Source organism: Equus quagga, chromosome 1 (assembly GCF_021613505.1).
Source record: "Equus quagga isolate Etosha38 chromosome 1, UCLA_HA_Equagga_1.0, whole genome shotgun sequence".
Lineage (NCBI taxonomy): Eukaryota > Metazoa > Chordata > Mammalia > Perissodactyla > Equidae > Equus > Equus quagga.
The window spans coordinates 92,640,146-92,659,543 of NC_060267.1; the positions used below are offsets into that span (position 1 = coordinate 92,640,146).

The 19,398-nt window shown below is 55.9% G+C and overlaps 2 protein-coding genes across 2 annotated transcripts in view; both read left to right on the top strand.

The window, feature by feature from the left end:
* The window catches only part of CFAP77 (cilia and flagella associated protein 77), a 123,370-nt gene extending 120,266 nt beyond the window's left edge, over positions 1-3,104 (top strand). The window contains exon 6 of the mRNA XM_046642378.1: positions 2,199-3,104. Within this exon, the coding sequence (XP_046498334.1) occupies positions 2,199-2,321 (123 nt within the window). The 3' untranslated portion in view covers positions 2,322-3,104. The remainder of the gene's footprint in view (positions 1-2,198) is intronic.
* Positions 3,105-12,322: 9,218 nt separating this feature from the next.
* On the top strand, positions 12,323-19,126 carry BARHL1 (BarH like homeobox 1). The gene is made up of 3 exons (XM_046654381.1): positions 12,323-12,788; positions 16,833-17,055; positions 18,832-19,126. Exons 1-3 carry the CDS (start codon positions 12,323-12,325, stop codon positions 19,124-19,126), a joined length of 984 nt encoding a protein of 327 aa, XP_046510337.1.
* Positions 19,127-19,398: the final 272 nt, after the last annotated feature.

Genomic DNA, 19,398 nt, shown 5'->3' on the forward strand with positions numbered 1-19,398 from the left:
GTGCCCATGAGGCCCCTGAAGACCAACGTGCCAGCCTCACTGAGCATCTCTAGCTGCCTTCTGGGAAGCACAGGGTCAGGAAAACCATGTCACAGTGTAAAAATCAAGCCATCTCTTGCCAGAGGCGACACAGAGGTGTCCTTGGAAGCCTTTTTGTTTACTGGCTAACTTCTTCCTGCACAATGCATGGGGTCTTTTCTCAATAACTTTTGTGAGGCCCTTTGGGAATCTTTCTGAAACTGGCGATTGAGCAGAGAACAAGATCATGGGTTGATTCATCAAAACGAGTTGAGCACCAGGTGTTGATCGGGTCCTGGTGGGCATTAGGCGACTGTGGTAAGGGCCCTGTCCTGGTGGATCTGCAGCTTTGAGACTGGGCTCAGGCCCTGCCTGGGCTACAAGATACCAGGACCATCCTGATGCAGATTCAAGAAATCTGAAGCCTGAGGCCAGGGCCAGGATGGCTCCAGGAAACGCGGTCATAGAGGGTCCATGGAAGACTCACAAAAGGTCCACGAATCTTGAAATGGCCTGCACTGTGTTGTATGTTAGGACTTGTGTATATTTTTTTCCAGAGGAGAGGGTTCACGGCTTTCTGCAGAGTCTCCAAAGGGTCTACAATCCCCAGAGAGTGAAGAATGTCATCTTATGTCCTGGAATAACTAAATCTACTCATCATCATTTGATTTTTATGGATTTCTAACAAGCTTCTGTAGCCCCCTGTCCCTTTTCACCTCATGTGTGAGATGTAGGGAGCATCATGGACACAGTGAGAGCCACAGCTGCAGCAGAATGTTCTAGAAAGGATCCAGAACTTAGTACCCAGGAAACCACGGTTGGGCCATGGGCTCTGGTTAAGGGTCATAACTTTCTCCCGGGGTGAAAGCCCGGGGCAGGGAGCCCAGGCCTCGGTGCTCCCTGCTAGGCACCGAGTACAGAGTCTTTCCTAACGGGTCCCTCCTTGTCTTCCCTCTACTTCCTTTTAACATCTTGTCCTCCTCTCATTTTTCCTTTCTCTCACTTTTCGTCACCGGAGGGCTCCCTGCAGCACTGTGAGTCTAGCTAACCCCAGTAGGGGGCCGACCCTGGCCTGGACTCTTGACAAGAGCCTGTGGCCGTCCCACAGCGTGGGTCCTGCTTTACCGTGAAGACATGGCCGAGCCTTCAGCTGCTCCTGCAAACCCAAAGGGCACCTGCCTGCAGACCCTCCACCTCGGCCACCTTGTGAACTTGAGCTCTGGTTGGCTCCAGGACCAGCATGCACACTGCCCTCTGAGCCTGGGAAACCCCTGCTCATCCTTCAAGCATCCCCTGAAGTGTCTCTTCCCCGGAGGCCTCCCACCCCCGCCCCAGGTCCCGGGGAGGGCTGAGCTCATGCTATTTGTGCTCATTGCGTGCACGCATGCACACACACACACACACATGCACCACTCTGTCCATTGTAATAGAATAGCTGTGTGATTATCTTCCTTAGGTTATCCTAAAGTAGAAATGCCATTTTAGGGAGATTTTCTCACACTTGGAGGTGATGTAACAGACCCAGGAGACAGGAGGGCCTTTCACCCCCACCGTTCCTCCAGAAGGAAGGGCAAGCAGAAACACTGACTGCACACAATTTTAACTGAAGCAGCTCCCACTCTTTGGGTCTGTCTCCCTCACATGTTTCCTCCGGAAGGGCGAGGTAACACATACGTAAGCTCTGGTTCGGGTCCTATGGAGTGTCTGTCCTTGACAGGACAGCTGCTACCCTCAGGAGGGGGGTTAGACCACCCTCCTGTGAAGGAGCACGGATGGCACCAGGGAGAGGATGGCACCCCTCAGAGGGGGCGGCTTGCTGGGGGCACTTAGTGGTGGAAAACCAGCCTGTGAAGGTCAATGCTGCCTTGAGGTCCCTCTGCAGGGTGATTCCAGTCATTGTCAGGTGTATTTATCACGTACACATCGTCCTCGGCAATGAGCTGGACAGAAGGGAAAACGCTGGTACCCAGGCAAGCCAGTCTCACCATGTCCATAGCTCATCAGCCCGCGGTGCCAGGACGCTGACAGGACTTGCTCTTCACTCCCTTCCCTCTTACAGCTATTTTTATTCTTACTCTAAGATGGAAGGAGGGGGCAGGCAAGGGAGCCAAGGGGAGCACCTGCACGAGTGCCCCCGGAGCACTCATGCCCACTGACCTGCTCTTCCCTTCTGTCCACAGGTGGGCGCCCATCTGGATACCTTCCCCACCGAGGACGATCGCCAGAGAGCGTTCAAAGCTCGCCGGGAAGAGTGTGCTGTGCGCCAGGGGACCCTGAGGATGGGCAACTACACCCACCCCTAGAGCCTTCTGGCCAGTAGGATATTCCCTGAAGGACGCATCTTTCTTGCCCCAACTCATATAAGATGCTCCCCCATTTTTATGGGAGTTCTGCTTCAGCAAGGCCCTCAGATTCAGGTCTTCAGTTCATTATTTTTGATAACAGTGCCCTCCCCCCCCCCACTTTTTAGTTCGCCAACACTAGCTTACCTTAGCCCCAGCCACCAGTGACTAAGGGACTCCCTCTCCTCTGGCCTGCCACTTGTCTCTGTTCTTAAGCCCTCACCTGATGAGATAAACCCAAGGTACAAGGCAGATTGTGGACTCCAGACTAAGGGTCGAATCTGCGACTCTGCCCACTGTGTTCAGAACAACCTGTGTATTTTGCAGAAAGCGTGACAGTAACATGCTTTGAAAGCCTCATTTTCTATTCCTAACATGAGTTTTAATGGCTCTTTTTGGGAAGTCTGATGTCTCCCCATGGCAGTTTTATCACCTTGGGATCCCTGAGGGCAGGCAGAGCCAACACTGGCCGTTACTTGGGGCCTGCCTCCTCTCCTCCGTGCTGGGGCCTGTCAATCAGGCAGGCCGAGATGGGCTTCTCCACCAAGAGTGACCTCGGAAGGCCACCCCCTAGGAAGGAGAGAGCCTTCTGGATGAGCAGGTGGGCTGAAAGCGCCCAGGCTGAGGGACTTCTCAGCCAAACTCCCCGGCTCTTCTTACCTCCATCTTTCTGCCTGTTCTTTGGCTTCTCCCCACAAATTATATACTGATCTATTTTAAATTAAAAATGCATGTGTCACCCTCCTCTTGTGTCTTTATTGTGCAGTTGGTGTGAGAACCAACCTCAAACTCTTCAGATGATGTCGTTACCACCTGGAGCCTCTTCAAGGTAGACTGCCTTCTGCAAGATGTCTCGACAATGCCTGTATGGAGTCAGGCAAATGCCCGAGTTTTTAAATCTCATTTCTAGTCTGAGGATTCCCAATTGTTGACCTTCAACCCAGAGCTCTCCACAGAATTCCAGACTCATTTCTCCAACTGCCCACTTGACGTCTCCACTCAAGCATCTAGTATTCATCTCAAACCAACACAGCCGAGATAGGACACTTGTTTTTTTTTCCACCAAACTTGCTTCTCCCTCTGTTGTTCCCATCTTGTAATGGAGGGCACCATTGACCCAGCTGCCGAAGCCAAAATCTTTCATTACTCTGTTTCCTTCACCTCACATTAAATCCATCAACAAGCCCCTCAACGCTACTTCCAACAGCATCCTGATCCTTCGACTTCCCTCTGAGCCCCCCTCGTCTCTCTGGAGAATTGCAGTAGCTTCACCCTCACCTCCATGCTCCATGGCGCAGCCCCTGGGCACTCAGTGGCTTCTGTTGCTCTTGAAGTAGAATCCACACTCCTCACAGCAGCACCCTGGGTAACACAGCCGAGGGCCGTCCCTCTTGCTTCTCTCCCACCTCTGACACCTTTCCTCACTGCCCACAGGCCACAGCCCTCACTCCTGCCTGAAGCTTTGTGCTTGCTTTTCCCTCTGCCTGGAATATCTGGGCCCCAGATTGTCACCTGCCCATCCCTTCTTGTCATCCAGATCTCAGCTCAAAAGTCAAGCGCCCTGCTCAAAAGGCCTTCCCTGAAACAGCCACCAGTTAAATTCACACCAACCTGTTTTATTCTCTGCAAAGCAACGATCTCACTTATTGCCTGTCTTCTCCTCTAGAGGGGAAGTTGCACGGGATCAGGATCTCAGATCCCAGGGCCCAGATCCCAAGGACCCGGCACATGCTAAATGCCCAGGGCTATCTGTGGAATGATCACTACATGAATGTCTGCTGTGGCTCATGCTTCCTACAGGCTGAGTGCCTAGCAGGGAAAGTCCATTGGCCTCGGCAGGGAGACACTCCTGGGTCTGGTGATGACAGATCTGAGAGAGTTTCTTGAGCAGCGCTCCCCCCTAACACACGCAGATGCTGCAGCTCCTTAGAAGCCAATTCCATAAAAATGCCACACACACTAACCCCCCGGGAACCTGGCTCAGCCAGGGCCTAGACCGACCCCATGCCACCCCAAGGGCCTGAAATTCCCCTCCCACCACACAAACCAGAGGGAAACAAGCATCCCCACTCATCTTGGCTAAAGCCACGCTGAAGCCCTCTGACCCACAGGGAGCAGCGGAGCCTGTGTGGGAGCAGGGGAGAGCCTGAGGGGCCTGGCCGCCAAGCCGGGCAGCCACCTCATGTGGTCAAGGGCACGAAGCTCAGCTCCACCAAATAATTTCTGTGTGACCTCGAGCAAGGGTCCTCACCTCTCTGTGCCTCATCTGTGAAACAGGACCCCAACACAGTACAGCACATCTCCTCCAGCTAAATTAGATAATGATTACACTAAAGAATGTGTATAACATGGTTAGCACAGGGTCTGGAGCTTTCAAGCAATAGGCAAATGTGAATGACTATTTTCTTCTTAATAAAGCACAGTGAAAAGAGACAACCAGAACCCTGTGATTGAGGGACGAGGGCAAGATGTTCAAAGGACAAGAGCCTTTGTGTCCAGATGCATCAAGAAGGTAAAGATATTTTGAACTGAACCCACTGTTTTGCTCTGAAATCTGAAATATGGAAAAGGGAGGAGGGCATACCAGGATGCAGAATTTCCTGGAGGACCTGAAATTGGGCTCTGTCCCCTGAAGGGTGGCTCAAGCTCTGCTATGGCAACAAAAGAGATGCCCATGGTAAGTGGCCCTCTCTGCCTGGTTTTCCAAGGACCTAGACCACTGGGGGGAAAGTATGGACTTGCTCACAAAATGCTACTGAAGATCTCTTTTGTTTATCTGACTGCTTCTTGCTTCAGCAGCAGACAGACCGCGTGCTGTGGGACTTGTTGGGGCTGTGACAGATGTCCTGGGAGTACCACCCTTCATCCTTTTCTGGAGACCCCAGCCTCTGGGTGCTCCCGGCCCTGGCGGGAAGCGGCTCTCAGCAGAGAGGCCCTCAGCTCCTTGTCCTACAGCGCCACCCTCTGGCAAGTCCGAGTAGGAGGCCAAGGAGGTGCCCGGCCCTTCCCCCTCTGCCTCCCTCCCACTTCCCTCTCCCAGCTTGGTCCTTCCTTCCTCATTAATTATTTGTGCCCACACAAAGCCCCAGGTCTGATTCCAGACTGATTCCACCTTCTTGGGTATCCTGTTGCATCAGCCAAATGCCTGTCCTCGCTCATACTGACCCTGGCTGCGGGGGCCCCCTTGCACAAGTGGGGTCCCTCAACCTGCCCTTCATGACCCAGGGTAGAGACCCCAGCCTTGAGGGGCCCTGGGGCTCATCTGTTAATCTCCCTCCACCGCCTTCCCCCCCCACTTCACAGATGGAAAATAGATGTCAAAGGAGGTCTGAGTTCACGCAATAAGCTTGGCCACTAAGCTACTCCAGGCCAGTGGCTGGTCCACTACATGTTCCAGAGACTGCCCCCCAAAACTACTTCTCAATTAAAGATGGGTGGAAATGGGGAGAGCTTAGCTTTCCATCCCAAGTCCTCCTAATCACATGACAATAAATGTCATGGGAGGATGGCCGTCATCAGAGGTACAGCCTTGTGCCCCTGTTTTTGCTTATTTTCCTGCTGGTTGGCATTTGGGAACATTCTATCTCCTGGTTGGATTTCTTGGCAACACCCCATCAGAGATTTAACCAAACAAAGAGGCCCATGTGGACTGTCTTCATGAGCCACAGGGAGGCAGCCAGTCTGGACCCTCCCTCGTGGGGTTGAAATTCTTGGAAGTCCTCTCTGAGGTGGGAAGGAGGTTGTGCCAGTGCTGCTGTGCACTCCGCAGGCGGGGGTAGCAAGTGTAGGCCTGGGGAGCAAGAGTGTTGAGATAGAGCCTTTGGAAACAGGACTCAGGGATCTGGGAGGGGCTGGAGAAAACATCTAGTCCTGCCAGAGAAGACGGAGGGCTGGAGAGTTACTTAGCAACAAAATGAGAACTGGAACAACCTCTTGGCTGGTAGGTCCAGCTTTCTTTTCATGGTGAAGCCCCACTGACTTCAGTCTATTTCCAGATTTTTAAACTAGAGCCCAAACCTCATTCCTTCTCTCACTACCCCTCTCTCTTTCTGATAGAATGAAATAATTAACAATTTTCCTGGCCAGAAGAAGGGAGAGGGGATTCTGAAGTCTGATCATTGTGCAGGATTTTCACCAGGGATGCTAACAATGAGCCATGTCTGCTATGTGCATGGCAGGGCCTCCTAGAAGCCTGAAGAGGAAACATTGTTCATAGGCCACAGATCCAATTCCAGTCCCCGGGGAGTTTCCTGGATCCACGTAGAGATGGTTCGGTTTTTTTGTTCACCCATCCCAGCACCCTAACTAGTGCCTGCTTAGAAACAACAGATTAAAGGGTCCAGAGAAAGTACATGTCCGTGACAGCCAGCAGACCAGCAGCTCAGGTGCCCAGCTGGGCCTGCATGGCAGTCAGATAGGTCTGTGTTTCAAACAAGTCCCTTCTCTTGCGTTTATCCTTATGGACCAAAACAATCTTTTTGCTGTATTTCTTTTTACTTGGGAAACCTTTTGATGCTTGAAATCATCATTAAAAGAAAAAAAAAAAACTAGGTTGGCTTTTTATACAGTTTCCTTGAACTGAATGCAGGGAAATCATAAATTTGAATCCACAAAGGGGAATAATCTATGAAGGGGAGTTCAGATTGATGCACACCACCACCTCTGTGAGCTCCATGAGGGCGGGCCCATTCTGTCATGCTCTCCATGACATTGCCAGCATCTAGCATGGTCACGGTGCACGGGACAGATGACATACTCAGTAGGAAGGAAGGAAGGGAGGAAGGAAAGAAGATAGGAAGGAAGAGAGGGAGGAAGATATGGAGGAGGGAAGAAGGGAGGATGGGAGAAGAGAGGAAAAGAAAAAATATGATCTCTTTCTGGTTTCAGGAGCTCCACGGAGTTTTGAGCTAAACCAAAAAAAAAAGGGTTGAGAACAGCATGACCTTGAAACCCACAAATTGTCCAAATTCTTGTCCAACCCATCTGTTTGCAGAGCAGAGCGATATTAGCACCCAGGCCTGGCCTGTATCATCCAAAGGCCCCGCCCACCCCATAGGAAAGAGAGGTGTTGGTCAGAAGGCCTTGAGCAAAGGGGCAAGCTGGCTCTGCAGTGGGGGCTGGGGAGACAAGCCTGAGGGCACCAACCTGACACAGAAAAAGCTCTGGCTGTTATCAGCAGCTGGACTATGAATCGCACAATCACTGTTCTCCAGGACCTGAGCTGAGAGCAACGGCTCCTCACAATGACCGTGTGAAACGGACAACATCATCCCCATCTTACAGCTGAAAAAACTGTAGTCAGAAAGTGATTTGCTCAAGGTCACAGAGCAGGGCTGGGACTATGATGAGGCGGGGAAGGTTCTTGCTTCAGGTGCAAAATTTAAGGGGTTACCAGAAAACTCAGTAACCAGGACAAACATTTTTAAATCAAAATTTTAAAATCCCTGATGGACAAAATATCGACAGTTTCAATGAAGACTTGCACGACTCCCCTCCCTTGCCTCACCTTAGTCCCAGCTCTGAATTCTAGAGCCAGGACTCGGATTCGAGTCTGGCTGATTCTGGAGTCCATAGCCTCAACCACCCCACCCCACACGCATTACGTGGCCCCCAGCCCCAGCTACTGAGGACGTTGAATGATGGCATTCAAGCCACAATTCATTCGTGAGCAGAGACCTCAGGATCATTCTCAAAAAGCTTTGAGCAAATGTCCTCGAGTGGCTCTACCCGAGTGGCATTAGGTGGAGAGGGAGGTGGGGGCTAGGAGGAAGGAAGTTGACAAGAACCATGGCCCAGCCCACAGGAGGCCCAGGCACTCCCAGGTCCATTTCTGACCCAAAGCCAAAACCAAGCCAAGAGCCCCAAGTGGAGAAGAGTGTGGATTCTACAGGCAGGCCACTTCATAGCAGTCCATAGGTGCCCTCTCCCGCCCTCATCTCTCACCACAAACCTTGACGTTAACATCTTTGAACCAAAGGGAAAGCTGAGGTCCAGGCAAGAGAGAGGCACTGTCCAGAGTGGGAGCAGGGCCCGAGCCCAGGCCTTCTGGGGGCTCATCCATGCAGCTGCCCTCCTTGCCTCTGGAGAAGAGAGACGGCTCCTTTTCTGTGGACATCCCTTTGTGGGTGGGTGGTCTGGGACCTTCTAGGGCTTTAGGTCCATCTAGAGGCTGAACGTTTAAAGAAAGCAATTTCAGAGGACTGCACGGGCAGGGGCAAGATTATGAAGCAAGAGGTTCCAAGAGGAAGCGGGAGGCTGGGGACGAGGGATTGGAGTCCTCAAGGGGGAGCTCAGAACAGGGACCTGGGCACAGGAGTGGCAGTTCTGGCCCTTGGTTAGGACTGAGTGGACCTGGGAGCCTGGTCCTAGAAGTGCCTTTGTCACACTCACTCCCTTTCCTTCCCCTGAGACCTCCAAGCCCCTGCACCAGGCCCAGGCTTCCTCCCTGGGGAGGGGCCCAGACAGCCCAGGGCAGGGTCTGGGGCTGGGGAAGGGGAGAGAGGTCAGCCTCCTGCTGTGTAAATGAAGCTCTCAGAGGTTGAGTAACTTGCCAACGTTCACACCCAGCCTTGCAGGACCTCAAAGCCCTATACCCCTCCAGGACCAGCCAGGCTCCTTTCTCAAAGGGTATGGTGGATCACTCACCCAGGATCCCCTGGATGCTTCGTAAAATGTCAGTTCCTGGGCTCCTTCCAAGCTAAGCAGGAGCCCAGGGGAGCACACACAACCCTCTCAGGCTGTGGACAAGCTGAGATGTAAGAACCACCCAGATGATGGAGAAAAGAGAAAGGACGAGGCACGGTGGAAGAGCTGGAAATCCCCAAATAGGAATAAAACGATGTTAGTGAGAGAGGGCTGAATTCTCCAGAAATTCCAAATGAAATAAATTGCATAACATGTTTTATATTATAATAGATGGTGATAATTCAATACTAATGATAGTATACTAAAAACCTGTTAAATATTCTTGGGCTCTAAGAAGCATCGAGAAGCCCGTTAAGGGCTGCAGGAGGTGGCGATAGCGCTGTTCTTTTGGACAGTGAGGGGTTCGCCCCCCTCCCCGGGTCCAGCTCTGATCCCCGCGCAGCGCCAGGCACTGCCCAAGGCTTAGCTTTCGCTGTGTCCGGGGATCCAAACCCCAGCCTAAGACCTCGGAGGCCCGAAAAGGTCCCTGTGCTGCCATATGAACGTCTGCCCAGGGCAGGGGCGACCCAGGACCCGCTGGCGGGCAGAGCAGGACACGGACTCTTTTGGGGGCTGGCCCAACTCGAAGCTCCTGGCCCGGGAGCATCACGACCTCTAACAGGCCCAGGAGTGGGGTCCCGTTGACCCAGGCTGGGACCTTGGGTACTGGAGGGGAGATGAGATTCCTAGGGAGATACGGAGGTGCAGGAGCAGGCCCGAGGAAGCAGGGGTGGGGTGAGAGAGTGGAGAGGGGCCCGGGGTCTCTAAAGGTGCCCAGAGCAGGAACGAGGCCCAAGTTGGGGGCTGGCGGAAGGACCAGGGCAGCCGGTGGTTTTCGTGATTTATGCCCGCCTTCTCATCCACCAAACGAAAATGAGGGAACAGCCTGGCTTGGCCCCTCCGCGGGAGGCGCCCACTGCAGCGGCAGCCGAGCCAGGGCGGGGGTCTGTCGGCTCGCGGCCCCTCGGCGCCCGCCCTCCTGCCTCCCCGACAGCTTGCAGCCGAGCCGGGCCTGCCATCCCCGGGGAGCCGCCCGTCCTCGCCCCCAGCCCGGCCGGCGGCGGGGCCGCTTCCAATCTGCCGGCGGGCGCAGGGGGAGAGCGCGTCGAGCCGGGCGTGAGGCCACCACCGACCTCGCCCGAGGGAGGAGAAAGTTTCTGTTCCTCCGGCCGCGCGGGGCTTCCCTCGCCGGGTCGTGGGTTTGGCGGGATGCAGGCGCCTCACTGTTCCGCTGAGGTCTCGGACGCTCAGCCCGAAGCGAGGCCCGAGTTTTCTGGGGGCCCGTGGGGAGGGGCGACAGCAGCGCGCAGGCCAGGCTGGGAAGGCCTCGACTCCACGCGTGGGGCGGGTGAAGGGCGTCTCGAGCCCGCGGGGCCCGGCTGCGGGCGTGCGGGCTCGGCTCCCTCCGCCCTTTGGCCACAGACTCAGGTCGCGATCCCTGGGGCCGTGCCCAGAGGATCCAGGCCCGGGACGCGCTGGAGATTTGCCCCCAGCCCCGGGCTCCCGCACCGGAGGCCGACTCCTGAAAGGCGCGGAATTCGAGCGCCCTGGCGGAGTGGGGAGGGCGAGGGGGTGCGTTATTCACAATGAAAAGACCATGTTTCCAGCGCTGCCTTGAAAAATACATCCTCGGGCGAGTTCCGGCTCCGCGCGAAATAAGAAGCCGTTTGCAGACGTCTACACTCGCACTCGGAAGGTCTTGCACTTTCCTGTTCAAAGGTACAAAAAACACCGACCCCTGGGACACATGCCACAGGAGTGGGTATCGGCTGGGTAGGAGCCCTGCCTTCTTTGTCCGTTGCGCTGCCTCCCTCAGGCCACACGCATTTCTCGGGGTCTCCACAACGTCCCAGAGACGATCTTCCCACGTTCCCCACCCTTGCCCCAGAGTGAAGCCATCGTCCCGGCCCTTTCTGGGGGCAGACGCCAGGCTTTCCCCATCCCTGCCGGGTCCGCAGGGTCTGAAGAGGGCAGAGAGAGGGCTTCGAGAATTGTCCTACGCGGGCAACATCTAGAACCCAGCGGACACTCCCGAAAACAATGTAACAAAATCTCTTCCCTACACCGGGAAAGGGCTTGACACACACACTCTTTCTGCTGCAGGAGAAGAAAAACTGGGGGAGAAAAAGGATCTACGGCAGCCCCGCCGATGAATAGTTTGAATAATTGTGGAAAAGGTAAAGGAAAACTTAAAAATTTCTCATCTCAACCGACCGGCAGCAGCAGCCCGGCTCCGGACCCCTCCCCGCCAGCCCGTACCCCCCTCGGCTAATCACCCTCATTAGGAGCCTCATCACCGGCCTAATGAAAGCAAACCGTGTGGAAATCGCCGGTAAACAGTTGAGTCTGTGCTGTAATTAATTCAGTGTCTCTTTTAATCAAACTGAAAGGGAATCGGGCAGCGGCTTGCGGAGCCGTGACATCACCCCCAAAATCAGCCGGAGCCAATCAGCGTCATCACTCCGGGGACACGTGGGCGCGTCCCCTTTAAAAAAAAAACACAACACAACGGGAAAAAAAAAGAGAGAGAGAAACAACAACAAAAAAAAACCCAGCCCCAAAGTAAAAGTGACACAAGTTCATTTGTTAAAGGAAGGGGGGGAGGCGAAGGCGCGCGCGGAGGACGCGCTGAGAGCTGCAGCTGCGGAGCCGGGCGGCGCTGTCCACGGTGCTGACGGGCCCCCAGAGTGGTGGGAGCGCGGAGAGAGGACCTCCCCGGCTAGGTGGAGCGTCATGCGCCGCGGGCCGCCGCCGCCGCTATCCGCGGTGCTGACGCCGCCAGGTGCGCTCGGTTCGGCGGGCTGGTAGCTCGGCTCGGGCCCGCTGCTCTCCGCGGTGCTGACCGCGCTGCCCTCGGCCACCGCTCACCCAGAAGAAGCGTGCGGTTCGGATTTTTAAAAAGCCGTTCTTTATTTAGGTTCCGACATCCTTGCATCTCTTCTGTGCCAAAGGGGCACTCAGGCCGTCCGTCTCCCCCTTTGCTCTCCCCAACTTGGCGCACCCTCCCTCCCATTCCTCCCTGACACTCCCACCACCCCCCCTCGGCTCGGCGGCTCGGCGCGATGCTGCAGAAGACGCGCTGAGCCCTTTTGGATCTAATGCGCAGAGGAGGTTGGCCCAGAGCTCCAGGGCTCCCCCAAGGCTGAACTCCATCCAAGGTGCCCGCAGGCTCCCTGCCCGCCTTCCCCATGCCAGCCCGCAGCTAGGGGCAGGGGCAGCGGCGGCTGGGGTAGGGGGTGGGTGGGGAGCTTTTGGGGAGGACAGGTCGCAGCTTGGCTATGGAAGGCTCCAATGGCTTTGGGATCGACTCCATTCTCTCCCACCGCGCGGGCAGCCCCGCCCTTCCCAAGGGGGACCCCTTGCTCGGGGACTGCCGCTCGCCCCTGGAGCTGAGTCCGCGCTCGGAGAGCAGCAGTGACTGCTCTTCACCAGCCTCGCCAGGAAGGGACTGTCTGGAGACGGGTGCCTCGCGGCCTGGTGGGGCATCGGGCCCAGGTTTGGACTCTCACCTGCAGCCTGGGCAGCTCTCAGCCCCAGCCCAGTCGCGCACTGTGACCTCCTCCTTTCTGATCAGGGACATCCTTGCTGACTGCAAACCACTCGCAGCCTGTGCACCCTACTCTAGCAGTGGGCAGCCGGCCGCCCCTGAGCCTGGGGGCCGTCTTGTGGCCAAGGCCGCGGAGGACTTTAGAGACAAGCTGGACAAAAGTGGCAGCAACGTCTCGTCGGACTCTGAGTATAAAGGTAAGAAAATGGGAGGTGAAACGGGGGGATGCTATGTTTCTAAAAACTTGAGTGCACACACATGGGAACACGCACATGCTCACCCAGAGCTCCCTCAGGGCCCAGACTGAGCAGTCGGTCTTGTCTGAACCTTTCAGCCAGCCCTGTGGCTATGCCTTTAAGCAACAAAGAGTCCAGTGGAGAGAGTGGTCAGGGGAGAGAAAAACTCTGTGCCCCAGGAGAGATTCCTCAAAATGCACAAAGCAAACTTTCTAAACTTCGGCTGGGACCACCTTTGCAGCAGTGCTGGTGGGCAAGAACAGGTTCCTATGAGGCCAGTGGCTCTCTGGGAAAAGACCTTGCAGGAGCTACAGAAGACCCAAAGGGTTCTGCTTGAAAGCCCTTCTGTAAGAGTGAAAACCTAGCAGGAAATTTCAACTGAAGCCCTGAGAACAGTTAGAATTTTCCACTCTTTAATCTGAATTTCTACAGAGGAAGAGGAACTGGGATTTCCCTTCCATTGGGCCAGGTATGATCCAGGCCCTGAGAATCATGCAAAAGAAACACTGACTTCAAAGTAGAAACAGCAGCCAGGTGGCTGGCCGGGAGCAGGTTCAGAGGTCTGGTCGGTGGAGAGGGGGAGAACCCTGCACTCGTCCTATGGTTCTCACTGAGTTTGATTTTCAGTGCATCGAGCAAACAGCTGCAGGTTGTGTGTGGGACCCAGAGATTCCCAAGAAATCAGCCCTTTCTCCTATCTGAGGTTGCTGCCCCTTCACTTGCTTTTTTTACCTCCTTGAACCTTTTCACTCTTATTGCTTTTCATCCCATCTTAATCAGGGAGCTGAGATTGGGATTAAGAGGAAAGAGGGAAAAAGGAAAGAAAGAAGGAAGAAAAGGAAGAAGGAAAGAGAGTTCCCTAATTTTGTTTCTCATCCCTGGCCACTACCATGACTTTAACTCTTTGGCAAGACCAGAGGCGAAGTTCTTTCTAGGAAGAAGTCAGGAGGGGAAGGGGTATCAGGGCTTCAAGGGAGAGAGCCCTGTGTTCCCATCTGGCAGAAAACCAGGGGCTGGCAGAGGCCGTTTAGAGCTCTTTCAGCCTTATAATTAATTCCCAGAACGCTTTTCATGAGACAAAACTTCCCTATAAAGGCAACTTCTTTATTGTCTTGGGGGCTCTGTGCCTCCTGGCCCCTATTAATACCAAGTCTCAAAAAAAATTAGTAAGTTTCATTTAACACTCTTCTCCTAACTAAGAATTAATTTGTGGACATGCCCTGACCTCAAGCCGAAACCCATTTGGGGCCCCACTCCACATCTTGCTCCCCTCGGCTTTCCCACGAAAACGGCCGAGCCTCCTTCAGCCTCACTGGGCCCGCCTGTGCCTAGAAAACCTGCAGGTTGAGCTGGAGCATCCAGGAGGGAGATCCAGAGGCATGTGGCCCCAGAGACCCTTGCTTCTCCCCCCACCCCCCGGGGGCCTGTTGAGAGATGCAAAGAAAACTTGTCCTGGAGAAAGACAGGTGTGTGTAGGGGAGAGTGAAGGAGGCAATGTAAATATATAACATTGTGTTTTATTATTTATTCTTAACAACATCAACAACACCCCAGCTTTGTGGTTGGAATAAGGGGCAAGACTCTCCAACATTGCATGCTAATGGCTGGTGCTGGCGGTGCTGAGAGTTTGGTTGTCTCCTTTTATTTCTTTGCCCGTAGGTAGGATTTTGAGGAGCAGTTTCGTTTAAGATAATTGGAATATCAATTTTCTTCTCCTGTCCCTGATGATATCTGATCAGGGAGGCGATGAGGGCCGGCTGTCCACGTATCATCGCTTAAATAGGTTTGGAGGGGAGGCAGGTGGAAGGTCTCCCCCACTCCACACCCCCAGGGGCTGCTGCCTTTGCACCTACAAAGCCCCGGGGTGAAAAAGGGAGTGGGAACATTCGCCTCGGAGACAATGTCTGGAGCATTTCTTGAACGCGGAGGTGACTTTTTCAGAGCTGAGTTCGGAAGCCTTGCCGAGAGAGACAGACACAGCAGGCAGGGTGGGCATCTAAGCGATTTAACTCCTCATCCACCTTCCGGGCTAAGAGTCATTTCCTCCAAGAAGGGCATGGAAGGAAGGTCAGTCCCATCCCAAGTTTCTGGGATCAAAGGCCCCTCAAGCATAACATTTAAAGAAGCTGAAATTGGGCTTTGAAGTATGGCAGTCTGCTGCGAGGTCTTTCCCGCTAGAGCCAAGGTCCGTGGAGAAACCACAACAGCGCTTTGTTCCAAGCAGGTGGGGTCAGTGGGCCTCGAACTCTGCACATTGAGATGTTGCCTCCAGACCAGAGTCTGAGGCCCCACTGGGCTGAGCCTGTCCCAGGGGCTGAGGCTGAGAGGCACCGAGTGTGCATCTGGAGGCTCCAGCCTGCGCTGGAGAGGAATTAAAGAAAAGCCCAGTAGCCAACTCATTCTTCCTGACACCACAAACTCAACTCCCCCCACCCCCTAGACCTCAGCTCTGAAAAGTAGGGGATTTTCATAGTCACTCTGGGCAATTAGGTCAAAAAGGAAGGTTTCTTTTCTTTAGGTTTCTGCAGTATCAAGTTCGAGGCTTCGATCATTGTCTCCTCATATTTGTTTAAACTTGACTTGCCAGCATAGACAGAACTCGTTTCCCCATCCCAACATGCCTCCTGTGGTGGCCATGCCCCAACGTGGTCTGAGTCCAGGAGGGGCGGCGAGAGCCCTGAGCCTGGAAGAGGCAGGAGAAAGGTGAGGGCCGCTCTTTCTTTTGAGTGAGTGCTCTCCCTGCTCGCGCCTCGGTGCACCGCCCCCCCAGCGTCCTCTCGGGCCGGGAACCGCTGCCTTTCCGGTTGAAAAGTCTCACTCCCTAGTGGCTCAATTAACCGGATTATTGTTTCCTACAGAGAGAAATCCACTCGAATTCAGCTGAATCCTGTCACTGCAATTGCCACGCACAGTGAAACTCACCATAAAGGAAAATAGAGGGAGAAAAAGCCGGGGGTAGCCCCAGCCAGTGCCGCTAATTTTGGGGAAGCAGTCTCCAGTTATATCATAGCTTTAGGGGGACACTGAGCTTGTTCGATCAAATGTGCGTTTTCGGTACAGTCAAGCCCAAACGAAAGTGCCTGGGGAAAAAGAAACCGCCCCAGTCCTGTCCATTCTAGGGCCTCAGGAGCGGGGACCCTACTGGGGTGGCCCTACCAAGCCGAGGAAACACACGACCGCCACGCGGGTCTAGCGGGAGCCACAGTGAGCATCGTTTTGACAAGAAAACACAGATCTCGGCGATGCGCGCATCCAAGGGGCAAACGCGTTGCTTCTTTTTCCAAGTGCTTCGCGCTCCCAGAGCCGGCCCCCGGCGGTTCGCCCTCCAGCCCGGCCTTCCGCCCTGCGCACCATTCGTAGCTTAAGAATCAGGGGAAACCATCACTCCAGATTCGCATCCACACAGGGGCCGCGCGAGATGTGGGTACAAGTATTTGTTCTTTCGGACAACGATTTGCTCCGGGGTGAATAGGTTTTTGGCCCTCCACGCGAGATTTTCTCCCCAGACTCCGGCCCTCGGCTTGCTCCCTTCTGGGCCCGGATGCGGCCAGAGAATCAGCGCGCAGATACGGAGCACAGACCTGCACCCCTGAGCACACACCCGCGCAGCCCATCCCGCCGGAACCCCTCGGTACCCTCCCCTCCCGCGGCGGGTCCACCGGGTCGCTGAGCTCCGCCACAGTCGCTCCGTTTATCCCTCTGGGGAGCACGGGCGCAATGCCGGGCGCGGCGGAGAGAAAGCGGGTTGAGTTCTCTCCCGGCTTCAGGTTATTTCTCTCCAGAGGTGTTAGTCCTTCTCCGTGAGGGTTCATGCCCTGGTTTGGGGGCCCAGAGGCTCCGGCTCCGAGCGGCTTTGCCGCTGCTCCGAAGCGCTTTAGCGCGGCTGGGCCACCGCCGTCGGGAGCCGCATTTACACGAACGCGAAGGGCAGCGCCGGCTGGGGCGGGAGGGCACCGGCGGACCGGCGGCGAGGCCGGGCCCTGACGCGCCGCTGTGTCTCCGCAGTGAAGGAGGAGGGTGACCGCGAGATCTCCAGCTCGAGGGACAGTCCCCCGGTGCGCCTGAAAAAGCCACGCAAGGCACGCACGGCCTTCACCGACCATCAGCTGGCACAGCTGGAGCGCAGCTTCGAGCGGCAGAAATACCTGAGCGTGCAGGACCGCATGGAGCTCGCCGCCTCACTCAACCTCACCGACACGCAGGTCAAGACCTGGTACCAGAACCGCAGGTGAGGCCCTGCTGCCCGGCGGGGGGCCGCGGGTGGGGGTGGAAATGGCCCCGTCTCCTTTCCTAGCTGCCCCTCCACGGGACGCACAAGTCACTGCCTGACGCTAAGAGAGGGCCCCTGAACTTTCCCCATTCTGTAGAAGTGAGGAAACTGAGGTCCTGAGAAGAGAAGGCCTTGCCCAAAGTCCACAGGGAGGGAGAGAGCCCATCTCTAGTGTCCTCTTCCTCCTCCAGGATAGGTGGACAGACAGTACATGGGCCACAGAAGGTCCAAGACCTGCCCCACCCCAGCCAGTGTCTTGTCATCCCCACCCGGACCAGCTTTCGCTTCAGTCTTGGGGCCGCTGAGCTCTCCCAGTGGAAGCACTGGGCCAGGGGAGGGGTGGCAGCCTTGGCGTCCAGAACATCGTTCTTAGTGGGCAGCCCTGGGGTCAGGTAGGCAGCTGCTGGGGAGGGAGGGGGCGGTTCTGAGCACTCCTAGGGGCACTTCTGGACTTCTAAGCCTTTCTAGTCCTGAATCCTGAGGAGGGACGGGCCCAGACCCAGCTCCTCTGGGACTGTGACTGGCTGACTGGGAAACTGGTGTTGGGCACTGGTCTTGAACCACATGCTTTCTAATCTCCCTCCCCAACACATTCACGGGATGAAGATACACACATAGAAAACACACACTCACACACATCCACACACTCAACTGCACTTACAGACACATACACTCACATCGACAAAATGCACACAGTCACACACACTCATATCCACAGATACTCACACACTCTTAGCGGAGGCCGGAATGGTGCTTTCCATAAACAAGCCTCAGAACACATCGCCCCATTAATAATAAATGCCGGTTACTGCTCCGGCCATCAATAATTAAGGCCCGTTACAGTAATTACACAATTATGATGATGATGAATAATTCAGGAAGGGAGATGGGGTTGGTGTGGCTGAGTCCGCCTCCGTGGGACCCCAGCGGGCTGGCCAAGCCAGGCCCTCCAGGTGCACCTGGAGATTCCGGCTACAGCTCAGGCAACAAGGGTGGCCTCAACTTTCTTGCCTTCTCCAAACCCCGGGCCAACACTTGGCCCGTGACCTCCAGACTTTGGGGCCAGACAGGCTCGAGGGCTCACCCCAGGCATCGGACCTAGGTAGTGAGGGCAGCGGTGCCGCGGAGCGGCGGAGAGGGTGTGTGCGCCGGCTGCACCTCCTCTCCGGTTGCCGCCTCCGGCCCGTGCGCTTCCGCAGAAGTGCCGCCGACTGGGGCATCTTGGCGGTGCTGGCCTCCGCCGGGCCGGTGGTGCCACTGGGAGAATCAAGTGCGCCCTTTCCCACGGCTAGCTGACCCACCTCCGGGCCCCCGCCGTCCTCTCCAGGGCGATCTTGCCTTCCTAAGACCTCCCCAGGGGACGGATATGCAGGAGGAGCTCCAACGTCAGCTCCAAAGGCCAGTCTGCGATCCCCTGTGCAGAGTGTGGCGAAGGTAGAGCCCGGTCTTTGCGGTGGAACAAAGCTTTGGCCTGGCTTAGAACCCAGGCTCTGCCTCTTTCGAGACCATCTCGAAAACTGGCCCACGCCTCAATTTTCTTACCTGTAAAGTAGCCACGGAAGGCCGGTGGAAGACTAAAGGAGCCGGTGCATATAACACGTTAGGACGGTGCCTGGCACTCCGTTATTTATTAACACACTAGAGTGATCGCTCTGGGCCAAGCACTCGTCAGGGGCAGGGGTCTCCGAGCGCCACAGCCCTGACCCTGCCGTACGCGTTTATTTCGGTCCCTAGGACTAAATGGAAGCGACAGACGGCCGTCGGGTTGGAGCTGCTGGCGGAGGCAGGCAATTACTCAGCGCTCCAGCGGATGTTCCCGTCGCCTTATTTCTACCCGCAGAGTCTAGTTTCCAACCTGGATCCCGGCGCCGCACTGTATCTGTACCGCGGTCCCAGCGCGCCGCCCCCCGCCCTGCAGAGACCTCTGGTGCCCCGCATCCTCATCCACGGACTCCAGGGCGCCAGCGAGCCACCGCCGCCGCTGCCCCCGCTGGCTGGCGTCCTCCCGCGCGCCGCGCAGCCTCGGTGAAGCGCTCGCCCGCTGGCCCGCGGCGCACCAGGCCCCCGCCCCGGGGCTCCGCGCCGGCCGCTTCCGCCTGCCTCTCGGAGGGCGCGGGGTTTCAACGCCCTTTCCCGGGGGCCCCCGATCCGATCCTCCCTGGCGCCCAGCCCAGTGTACCCCGAAGGGCCAAATGCCAAGTCTACTGAGGCCCGGACCCCGGACTGAGTTTCCCTGACGGTCCTCGGCGTCCTCTCACCCGGCCACTCACTCCATCAGGGAGCCACTTCCACCGCCGGATG

What these genes read in the sequence shown, in the direction of transcription:
- BARHL1 (XM_046654381.1), top strand. Translation starts at nt 12,323, where the DNA reads ATGGAAGGCTCCAATGGCTTTGGGATCGACTCCATTCTCTCCCACCGC. An exon ending in GTCGGACTCTGAGTATAAAG is followed by an intron (nt 12,789 to 16,832) that starts GTAAGAAAATGG and finishes GTGTCTCCGCAG; the next exon opens with TGAAGGAGGAGGGTGACCGC. An exon ending in ACCTGGTACCAGAACCGCAG is followed by an intron (nt 17,056 to 18,831) that starts GTGAGGCCCTGC and finishes TTCGGTCCCTAG; the next exon opens with GACTAAATGGAAGCGACAGA.